Source organism: Bubalus kerabau, chromosome 1 (assembly GCF_029407905.1).
Source record: "Bubalus kerabau isolate K-KA32 ecotype Philippines breed swamp buffalo chromosome 1, PCC_UOA_SB_1v2, whole genome shotgun sequence".
Lineage (NCBI taxonomy): Eukaryota > Metazoa > Chordata > Mammalia > Artiodactyla > Bovidae > Bubalus > Bubalus kerabau.
In genome coordinates, this window is record NC_073624.1 from 174,971,781 (window position 1) to 174,983,303 (window position 11,523).

Here is an 11,523-nt window from a genome sequence, read left to right on the forward strand (position 1 = left end):
TCTCCATTTTGTTTAAACCAGGAACATCTGACTATAATCTTCCACCAGTTCCCCAGAATTCCTGTTTTCAACATCGCTCCATAATAGCCTGAGTGCCATCCCTGAGCAGGGGATGCAGACGTGGGCAAAACAGACCACACGGTCCAGCCCCCGTGGACCATTGGTTAGCACAACAACAAAACTGTCAGACAGTATGGATAAGGGAGAAACATGGAATGGGAAAAAACAGAAAATGCTAGGGGCAAGGAGGGGTCAGGGAGGTTATGGTGCACCACGATCTGAAGGAAACAAGGGCCAAGCCATGCAAAGGCCCTGAGGTGGGAATGGACTCGGCTGGTTCCAGGAAGAACACAAGGTGGATGGATTGGAGGAGAGTGAATGCGGAGTAGATGTTAGGTAGGAGGGTGGGGGATTGCAGGGGCCACATGGGGGCTTGTGGGTTGAGTGAGAAGGATGGGTTTCACTATGAAGGCAAAGGGGAGCCACGCAGGTCTGGAGCAGGAACAGCTGCTGCTACCGGGAAAGGGGCACAGGAGAAGTGACATGCCTCAGGCAGGGCCCTCCACATGGGGTCTTTCTAACTGTCTAATCACTTTCCCTCCACTTCTCAGCCTCTGCCTGCGGCTTCAGGGGTCATGACACCTGCTGTTGTCCAAGGTCACAGCTGGGCAGCTTTCCTTCCAAACCTCTCCTCCACCTTCCTCGGTTTCCGCTCAGAATCGGTCCCACTTCCTCACTCTCACATCTGAGTGATCAACCCAGACAAGATGTTGAAAGAAACTTCACTTTCTGTGGTTTCGGATTTGAGGTTTCAGTTCCCACGCCCCTCGCCCACTCTGCTTGCCCTGGCCCCTGGAGCCAGGTGGGCCGTAAGCGGACACACTCTGGGGAAATGCTGTAGCCCTGAGGCAAAGAAGCAGTGCCTCCGCACATTCAAGGTTCTGAACAGACCTGCAGCAGGGCCAAGCGCAGAAGTCACCCTGGCCCTGGGTTTGCAGCGGGAGTTCGGCCAAGTGAGTGTGGAGAGGGTAGAACTGTGTCCTCCCAAAGGAAAATATCTACAGGCCACTATCAAGAAACCAGAAAACAAGCGTGAGCCAGGATGTGGAGAAATGGGAATCCTTGTGTACTGTTGGCCAGAATATAAAAATGGTACAAGTGCTACGGAAAACAATACGAAGGTCCTCCAAAAACTAAAACTAGAATGACCATATGCATACGACCCAGCAAGTCCACTTCTGGATGTCTGTTGAAAAGAATTGAGAGTAGGCTCTGGAAGAGATATTTGTCCACCCTTGTTCACAGGAGCATTATCCACAATAGCAAAACACAGAAGTAACCCGAGTGTCTGCCGATTGATGAATAAATAACTAAAATGTGATATGATCGTATTTTAAAGAGGAAGGAAGTTCACACACACTACAACATGGATGAATCCTGAGGACACTGCAGAGTGAAATAAGCCCATCACATTAATACAAATACTGTATGATTTTAATTGTATGAAGCACTTAAGAGTAGCCAAAATCATAAAGATAAGAGGATAAGCAATAAGGTCCTGCTGTATAGCACAGAGAACAACATTCAATACTTTATGATAAATCATGGATGGAAAAGAATATAGAAAATGTATATGTATGTGTGCCTGAATAATGTACCGTACGGCAGAAATTAACACAACATTGTAAATCAACTATACTTCCAAAAAAAAAAAATTCATAAAGGCGGAAAACAGAATGGTGGTTGCCAGGGCTGGGGAGAGGAGAGAATAGAAAGTGAGCATTGAATAAGTATGCGGTTTTAAAATAAACAAATACCTACACATATTTATACATATATATTATTTTTATTTAATTATTTGGCTGCACTGGGTCTTAGTTGCGACATGTGGGCTCTAGTTCCCTGACCAGCGATTGAACCTGGGCCCCCTGCACTGGGAGCAGAGCGTCTTAGCCACTGGACCACCAGGGAAGTCCCAAATACAGAGTTTTAGATTTACAAGATGAAAAGAGTTATGGGGATGGATGGCAGTGATGGCTGCTTAAAAATGTAAATGTATTTGAAAACACTGAATTGTATAAAAATGGTTAAGATGGTAAATTTTATGTTATGTGTTATTTTAATACAGTTAAAAAAAAAAAAATTAAGTCCATGTCCTAACCCTTGACACTTCAGAATGCGATCTTATTTGGAATAAGCATTTTTATAGACATAATGAATTAAGGATCTTGAGACAAACTCTCAAGATTTAGGACTTAGGGTGGACTTATGTCCAAGGACAGGGGTCCATATCAGAAGAGGATGGGAGTGAGTTCCCTGGTGGCCTAGTGGTTAGGATTCTGGGCTTTCCCTGTTGTGGCCCAGGTTCAATCCTTGGTCTGGGAACTGAGATCTCATAAACCTAGGAGCATGGCCAAAGGGAAAAAACAAGAAAACCAAAAGAAAAAAGAAAAGGACAAGATACGGAAAGACACACGAAGAGAAGGCCAGACACAGAGAGTCTGGAGTGAGGCATCTCCAAGCCAGGAAAGGCCAAGAACTGCCAGCAGCAACCAGAAGCCACAAGAGAGACCTGGAGACAGACTCCTGCAGAGCTTCTGGAAGGGTCCAACCTTCCTGACACGGAGGTTTCAGGCTTCTGGCCTTGTGAACTGTGAGACAGTGACCTGCACTTATTTTAAGACACCTGATGTGTGGTACTTTGCTATGGCAGGCCCAGGACACTCATGCCAGATGCCCACCCCTGCCCTCCACAGGCTGGGATGAGTGTTACGAATCAGGCGCGCCACCTAGAGACCAATGGCCCCACCACCCACCAAGGACCACGAGACAGTGGAAACTTCAAACAGATGCTCCTTTTAATATGACTCACCCAGAGCCACGGCCTATGGGCTAAGCCCCTGGGCGGGCCTGGTGGCCAGACCCTACAGCTTCCAGTGGCACCACTCGGCTTTTCTAAAATAAAGCCTGGAGTGGGCTGGCAGTGGGCCCAGCCCCAGAAGGTCCCAGGCCACTGGGGCTGCACATAGTAGCAGCTGTGGCATCTCTCGGCACAGGTTACAAAGTGGAATGCTTCTCGAAGGGCACGGTCAGGAGTCGGGCTGCTGCCTCGTCCAGAAACCAGCAAAGTTTCCCAGTGCTGGGCTGGACCAGTGCGGCGGGGAGCGGGTTCTCCTCCTTGTCCTCCAAAATGCGCTGTGTGGAGAGGGCAGGAGCGTGGGGCCCCACCTGCACCCCGGCACCCCTCAGACCTCTCCAACCCTCAGAAGTTGAGATCACCCTTCCCAGATGTCCTGGCTTCAAGCAACCAGCAGAGACGAGGGGCTCTTCCTTTTTATCATCTGTGACCGTTTAACAGTGGGGTCAGCACACTTTTTTTTTTTCTAACACGTTTAAAAAAATATTTGACTGCAACAGGTCTTGGCTACAGCACTGGGCATCTTTAATTGTGGCATGTGGGATGTAGTTCCCTGACCATGGATCAAACTCACGCCCCCTGCATCGGGAGCATGGAGTCTTAGACCACCAGGGAAGTCTCCAGAACACCTTTTCTACCAAGACCAGAGAGTCACTATTTCAGCTCTGCAGATCACACCCCAACTCTGTTGCAACTACTTAGCTCTGCTATTACAGGGCAAAAGTACCAGCAGATGACTCGTCACCAAGTGGGTATGGCCAGGTTCCAACAAATCTTTATTCGTGGACATTGAAATCTGAATTCTGTAACATTTTCACACACCAAAGAATACTCCTCCTCTTTTGCTTTTTCTCCCAACCGCTTAAAAAGGTCAAAAGCCTTCTTAGCTGTCAGGAGGATTCGGTCCCTCCAGCTGTGGTGGGCTGACCCCCTAATGTGATTTCATGATCAGCGGGCATGGGAAATAGTACTCTCTGCCAGCTGGGTCTGCCGCAAGCACTCCGAATCATTAACTTGTTCACTTCTGACCACAGCCCTGCAGGGTTGCCTCTGTTCTCACCCCTCTTTTTACAGCCAGGGAAGCTGAGGCTGAGGGCAGCCTCCTGTGAGTGGACTGTGAGTTGCACCTGCCTTCACTGACCCTCAGGAGGTCCATGGGGAGGAAGCTTCCTAGCGCACCTTGCAGATGGGAAAGTTGAGGCTTGGTGGGGCGGGGGGTTCAGTGACCATCTAAGGCCATGCTGTGTATCACTGGCAGGGACACTGGGTCTGCTGGAGTCTATATCCTGAACCCTAACATTAGCCACCCTCATGGAGACATCTGGGCCCAAAAGTTGGTGGAAGAATTGTTACTTATTTATCTTTAAAAATATGTCTAGTTTCTTCCATAGTTGTTGGTCTTCTCAGTGATGGTAATTAAAGGTTTTTTTGTTTATTTTTAATATCCACTTTATGATTTTTTTAAATGTGGTTTTGTTTATTTATTTTTGGCTGTGGTGGGTCTACACTGCTGCGTGGGCTTTTTCTCTAGTTGTGGCGAGTGGGGGCTACTCTCTAGCTGTGGGACATCCACTTCCATTGCGGTGGCTTCTCTTGCTGTGGAGCGTGGGCTCTAGGGCATGTGGGCCTCAACAGCTGCAGTACGTGGGCTCAGGAGTTGCGGCTTGTGGGCTCTAGATCACAGGCTCAGCAGTTGTGGTGCATGGGCTCAGCTGCCCCATGGCATGTGCGATCTTCCTGGATCAGGGATCAAACCCCATGTCTCCTGCATTGGCAGGAGGATTCTTTACCACTGAGCCACCAGGGTAGCCCAGTATAAATTTATTAATTTTATACTTTCCTAATATATTATGTATATACCTTTTTTCTTATTCCTACTTTTTTTTTTTTAACTTATTCCTACTACATATGATTTTTCTCCAGTTTCACCAGGGGTAGTTGTTATGCTATGACTCTATATCTGTGTTATGGCTCTGTCTATGTTACGGATCTATTTACTGTTAAGTTTTTAAGAATATGAGCCAATTCAGTGATCTCAATCTCACTTATTCCTTCCTCTGACTTTTTTTAGATTTATGTTATTTTCCTTTGTTCTCATTCTAAAGTGCTTGACGGTTTATTTCAATTGTTTTCTAGTTAATAATGAAATATATATGTATACACATTAAGTACTATGAATTTACCTCTGAACCGTCTTGGCCGTATCTCATCAATTTCAATTCATAATAGTTAACCCCTAACTAGCCTGTATTTGCAGTTTTCATCCCTCCTTCAACCCAAGAATTACCGAAATGCCCTGGGATCTGGTGCTTTCAGCACAGCGGTGTCTAGGATCACATTCTCCGCCTACAACCTTCTGGGGAAGGGGGCCCTCACTGTTACCTTCAGAATAGCTGCCTTGCCTTCTCCTGTAGCCACAAAGATGACCGTTCGAGCTGCGTTCAGCACGGGAAGAGTGAGGGTCACACGCTGCGGAGGTGGTTTTGGGGAGTCACTGATGGGGGCCACAATTTTCTCCCGCTCCTGGGGGCAGGGAAGCCCAAGGCGGAAACAGGAAAACACCACTTGACTTCCTGAGTACTCACACAGTCCAGGCACCATCCAGCCATCATTCCATCCCACCCAGCTAATTCTGTGGTACTTGACTGAAGGCCCGTTTTGATGGGTGAACTGAGGCTCAGAAGGGTCAAGCCCCAGCAGGCATGCCTGTTGGCTGAGGCTGACTCACACCATGCTGCAGGCACCTCCCAACCCTCTGGAAGCCCCAGATGGCAGAGGTCGGGGCTCAGACGTGAGCAGGGCCTTCGGGGGTGTGCTCACCTGCAGGAGGGGGTGGTCTGGGAAGAGTGAGCAGGTGTGGCCATCAGGACCCACACCCAGAATCAGCAGGTCAAAAACCGGGATGGAGTCCCCTTGGAAGGCCTGGATGGGGAAAGAAGACAGTCCCGAGAAGTTGTGAGGGAAGAGCTCAGAGGACACAAAGAAACAGTTATCAGAAAAACAAGTTGCTGTAACACAGTAAGCCAGGCTCAGCCTTATCTGCAAAAAAAAAGGAACTCTGTTAATCTGCAAGGCTCCACACTTCACTGTCTCAATGGCCTGACAATCTGGGGATGCAGCTGTGCCCAAGATGTGAATACCCAGGCCTACTGCCAGGGTGTCAGAAGTGAGGCCGCCTTTGGGGGTTCCCCCAGAGCAGGGCTGTGGCCTCTGAGAGGGGGACCCTCAAAGGGGTCTGCCCAGGGTGAGACTGGGTCTACTGACCACCCCCAGGGAGAGCTTCTGCTGTGATGACCACTCAGTCACCAGTAGGCTTACTCCATCACTCTGGGAGAGCCCACTGGGTAGATGAGGTCTCCCTGCAGCGGCTCCAGCGCACTCACCTGTCTCAGCTTCTTGGCGTAGTCCTCAGCTGCCTCCTCCACAGGCAACGCAGGGTTGATGGTGATCACCTGGCTGTCGAAGATAGGGAGCTTGGAAAGCAGGTGGGTCTGCAGCGGACAGAGGCACGGTGTCACCAACAGCAACATACAGTCAGTGGGGGCATGGGGCTTACACCTAGGACCACCTGGATCCTCCAGGTTAGGACATGACTGTCATTATACCCACTTCCTGTGTGAGTGAGGATCCCAGTGGCATTCCGCCAGAGGTCTTTCAAGTCCCTGGTGATTGGAGGTCTCCTGGCTCTGGCCTGCACCTGTCTGGCCACACCAGGATCCTGTTTCTAAACGCCCAGGGTCCTTTGGGCTTCAGGATAAAACCTAGCCCCTCTCAGCCCTCCAGGAGGTCCTGCTGACCTCCAGGCCTCAGCACGTACATCAGCTCTTGATTCCTGCCTGGGAAGCTCTTACACATCCCTCGAGCTGCCTCCTCTGAGCAGCCACCTCTGCCTGCACCTTCCCCAACTGCTGCTTGGGGGTGTGACATGTAACTGTGGTAAGCACTGATTTTTCTGGGTTGCACTACAGGGTGAGCATGCCCGGCCCATAGCAAGCACCCCAGCCTATGATCAGTGGATTTAATGCAGAAGTACCTGGAGTCAGGCGTCCTGCAAGGCAGAAGGCTCCAGCCCTTTCTGAGATGAGCCCCATGGTCTTTGATCTGCTCTGGGATGGATGCTGGCAACCCCCACCTCGGTGCCTCCTTTTGGGCAGGGCCTAGCTCAGCCAAGGCAACGCCGGGCTGACCCACAAAGTAAAAGTAGGTAAACAACAAAAATATAGTGTTTGGAGCAGAGGGGGAAGGCAGCAAGGACATGGGATGAGCCAGCCAAAACTTAGGGTGCTGACTCCCCACCAATGCTGGCCTGAGGAGTGCAGGCTCTGTGTTGAGCGTAACAGGGAGCCAAGGAGGGTGTGTGAGCTGGGGAGGAGCACGATCAGACAGATCCACTGTTGGAAAGACCAGCTTTGCCCAAGGTCCCTATCTACACACACCCTTGGGGATCGTACTGAGTGAAGTCAGGGGGGAATACGGGTGCCCTATTTCTGTCACCTAAGCCCCCTTCATAGCTGCCCTCTTCCCAGAAGCTCAGAGCCATTTCCTCCTCCTCAGGATGGACATCGGTGTGGCAGGTTCCTAGAACTGGAACTGCTGGTTGATTGGGTGGGTTCTCTCTAAACACTTTGCAGGGGCTGAGGAACCATCCCCAGGAAGGTGGGTCCAGCTCTTCTCCCAGCCTGGACAGCAGAAGGCCCGTGGTACAGGGTGAACCATTCATGCTCAGAGAACCCCAACTGCCCGGGGCCCATCCTCCAGGAGAGGAACCCCTCTGCATCCCTGTACCATGTTGCTTAGTGATCCCGCCCCCAAATTCACATCCACCTGGAATCTCAGAATGTGGGCTTCCCTAGCAGCTCAGTGGTAAAGAACCCTCCTGCCAAGGCAGGAGACACGGCTTTGATCTCTAATCCGGGGTGATCCCACGTGCCGCAGGGCCACTGAGCCTGTGCGCAACTACTGAGCCTGTGCTTTAGAGCCTAGGAGCCGCAACTACGGAAGCCCGAACTCCGCAACAAGAGAAGCCCCCGCAGTGAGAAGCCCGGGCACTGCCGCTAGAGCAGCCCCCGCTCGCCACGACCAGAGAAAAGCCCATGCGGCACAGAGACCTAGCACCGCCAAAAATAATGAACTAACTAATTTTAAAAAAAGAACGTGGCCTTATTTAGAAAGAGGGCCTTTGCAGTTGTCATTAGTGTAGATGAGGTCACAGGGCATTTGGAAAGGCCCTAAATTCAAAGACTTGTGTCCTTACAAGAGGAGGACACAAAGAGAGAATCAGATGAACAAGTGATGGAGAAACAGAGGCAGAGATTGGAGTGATGTGGCCACAAGCCTGGAACCCCCAGAAGCTGGAAGAGGCAAGGAAGCCTCCTCCCTGAGAGCCTTTGGAGGGAGCATGGGACTGCTGACACCTTGATTTTGAACTTCTGGCCTCCAGAACTGTGAATTGATGCCTGTTGTTTTAAGCTACCCATTGGTTAGTACTTCGCTACCACAGCCCCAGGAAACTAATATGATTCCCTTCCGGGGGAAACTGGCAGGAGCAAATCCTCGCCTCACATCGGATCCCACCGCATAGCATTTGCCTCTGTTGTACCCCCTGCCCCAGCTCACCTGTGGCCAGCTCCTCATATCCTCCTGGTCGCTGCCCAAATGTCACCTCCTCAGAGTGCCCCACTGCCCTGGCTGAAGGATGCTCTCCCTTCTCCCCTGGCACTTATCATCTCACACTGTTTTTAAAAAATATTTATTTGGCTGGACTGGGTCTTAATTGCAGCACTTGGGATCTTTGATCTTCATTGTAGCATGCAGGATCTAAGTTCCCTGCTGCTGCTGCTAAGTCGCTTCAGTCGTGTCTGACTCTGTGCGACCCCATAGATGGCAGCCCACCAGGCTCCCCCAACCCTGGGATTCTCCAGGCAAGAACACTGGACTGAGTTGCCATTTCCTTCGCCAACGCATGAAAGTAAAAAGGGAAAGTGAAGTCACTCAGTCGTGTCCGACTCTTAGCGACCCCATAGACTACAGTCCACCAGGCTCCTCCATCCATGGGATTTTCCAGGCAAGAGTACTGGAGTGGGGTGCCATTGCCTTCTCCACTAAGTTCCCTGACCAGGGATCAAACCCAGGCCCCCCTGCATTGGGAGCGTGGAGTCTTAGCCACTGGACTACCAGGGAGTGAAGTCACTCAGTCATGACCGACTCTTTGCAACCCCATGGACTGTAGCCTACCAGGCTCCTCCGTCCATGGGATTTTCCAAGCAAGAATACTGGAGTGGATTGCCATTTCCTTCTCCAGGAGATCTTCCCAACCCAGGGATCGCCGGGTCTCCTGCATTATAGGCAGAAGCTTTACCTTCTGAGCCACCAGGGAAGTCCCCATCATCTCACTATTATCTTCCGTCCAAACTGCATTACACGGCGGCTATGAGTGGATTTCCACTCTTACTGCCCTGTGTGTTGGTGCCCCACCCCACTATGAGCCCTACAAGGGAACTGTCCCTAGTGCTGGATACAAGGACACACACACACACACACACACACACACTGAATATCCTTGCAACTTTCTCTTCGATTGTTTTGTTAGGATTCTGTTACTTGAGCAAGTATGGCTTTCCTAATTAAAAGTCTTTCAGGGACCTTCCTCTTCTGACACAGGGGATATGGGTTCTGTCCCTGGTCAGGGAGCTAAGATCACACATGCCTTACCGTCAAAAAACCAAAACATAAAAGAGAAGCAATATTTAACAAATTCAATGAAGACTTTAAAAATGGTCCACATAAAAAAAAAAAAAAATCTTTGAAAATAAAAAAATTTTAAAAAGTCTTTCAAAGTCTGGCAAAGTAAAAAAGAAGCACGGGGTCACTTTTAAATTAAGCTCTAGGGGAAGACACGCAGGACAGCAGACTTGAGAGTGGCCCCTGCCCCTGAAATGTGTCCCGGGTGCTCTCTGGGGGGTTCCGCCAGGCAGGTTCATACCCCAGCTCCCTCCCTGGTCACTAGGTGACTCTCCTTGTCTGGCTTCAGTTTCTCCATCTATGAAATGCAGGTACTAACAGTCCCCGCCTCATAGTCACTTGTAGGGTTTCATGAGATGATGTGGATAAAGCCATGGTAATCACTAAACCTTCCTTATTACCAAACAAACAAACAAAACAGCTCAAGCTTCTTTGAGAAGAGAACTCAACACACCCAGGACCTGAGCAATCTGAGGCTTCTGGCCAAACCCACCCCTCCCACACCTCCCTGGGTGGGTTTTCCTTCCCCATCCACGGCAGGAAGAGTTGACTCAGATGCGGGGGAGGGGGTGGGGGGCGGGTGGAGGGCAGCTCAGATTATAGCTCTTCCAGGCCTCAGTTTCCCTTCTTATAAAATGGGGGTGGGGGGTTGCCCTGATTCTATACGAGTCTGGGGCCCCAGGCCAAAGATAACCAGCCACGGAGTTGTCAGCGCCACAAGCAGAGTGGAGATCAAAGAGAACTTGCCAGGCTAGAGATGGGGAAACCGAAGCCCAGTTTCCACACCAGACCCCGCCTACCTGGCTCTTCCCTAACGGCCTCTGCACTTACTAGCCTGCAGCGCCTGAGCGTCTCGAAGTCCTGGAATGGACCACTATGTTTCGCCTCTATGCCTTTGCTCATGCCCTCTACTTGGCCACCTGAATCGCACACGACTTAGCGACAGAGCACACACACACAAAATGCATCACCGGTCCACCCGGGTGGCAGTGGAGGTGCACCCCAGATGGAACCTCAGGGCACCCAGCAGACCATTCCCAGCTCCAGTCCAGGCAGAGGGCACGGTGCTACCCTGCATAACTCTCGTCGCCTGGTCCAGGCGGTGGGCGCGGCCTTTTCGACATGACCCCCGGTGGCCTCCGTAGCCGGGTCCAGGCGATGTGCGCGGCCCTCTCGGCGTGACCCCCGGCGGCCCCCGTAGCTCTCACCCGGTACAGGCCGTACGTGCTCTCGGCGTGCTCGAAGGGCACAAGGCGCTCGTCGCAGAAGCCCAGCGTCCAGCGCGCGAGGCTAGCGGGTCCAGCGGGGGCGGCGGCAGCGGGCAGCTCGCGGGCCAGCATGGAGACAAGGCTGCCGCCGGACAAGCCGAGCGTGAAGCGGGCGCCGGCATCCGCCAGGCAGCATGCTGCCTGCTGCACTACCAGTTGCGCCAACGACGCACCCAGCTCCTGCGGGCTCGAGAAGACAGAGATGAGGCGGGGGGCCGGCGCGGCCATGGTGATGGCGGTGGCAGGGAGGAGGAAGCCCTCCCGGCGGCCACGAGTGCGCCTGCGTGGACGCCCGTCCCGCTACCCAGGTGCCTGTAGCACATGCGCAGACCCACGAATGACGTCCCGGAGGGGCTGGGCAATGGGTCCTGATGCGCTCACCGATTTTTTTGCCTGATCATGGAGCTTTTTCCTGGGCTGGAGCAGGCAGAGTAGGTGCAGCTGAGCTCTACTTCCCGATATCAGGGCGGGGCTAGAGAGCGGAGCTCAGAGCTTCGAGGCTCGCAATGAGGGGGCCCTGGGGTGGGGTTAGAGGGAGCCGATTTCTTTGAGGGCGGGGATTTTGGTGGACTTTGAAATTTCTGAACTAGCACGTTT

The 11,523-nt window shown here is 51.7% G+C and overlaps 1 protein-coding gene across 1 annotated transcript; it reads right to left on the reverse strand.

Annotated features, from left to right (window-relative positions):
• Positions 1 to 2,838: 2,838 nt before the first annotated feature.
• PGLS (6-phosphogluconolactonase) lies at positions 2,839 to 11,251 on the reverse strand. Its single transcript, XM_055541734.1, has 5 exons — positions 10,867 to 11,251; positions 6,301 to 6,408; positions 5,738 to 5,839; positions 5,300 to 5,440; positions 2,839 to 3,195 (listed from the first exon to the last, which is right to left on the reverse strand). The coding sequence occupies exons 1-5, from the start codon at positions 11,152 to 11,154 to the stop codon at positions 3,058 to 3,060; spliced, it is 777 nt and encodes a 258-aa protein (XP_055397709.1). The 5' UTR covers positions 11,155 to 11,251; the 3' UTR covers positions 2,839 to 3,057.
• Positions 11,252 to 11,523: the final 272 nt, after the last annotated feature.

What these genes read in the sequence shown, in the direction of transcription:
- PGLS (XM_055541734.1), bottom strand. Translation starts at nt 11,154, where the DNA reads ATGGCCGCGCCGGCCCCCCGCCTCATCTCTGTCTTCTCGAGCCCGCAG. An exon ending in GCACGTACGGCCTGTACCGG is followed by an intron (nt 6,409 to 10,866) that starts GTGAGAGCTACG and finishes TGTCCGCTGCAG; the next exon opens with ACCCACCTGCTTTCCAAGCT. An exon ending in GCAAGGCAGCTATTCTGAAG is followed by an intron (nt 3,196 to 5,299) that starts GTAACAGTGAGG and finishes CTCTCCACACAG; the next exon opens with CGCATTTTGGAGGACAAGGA.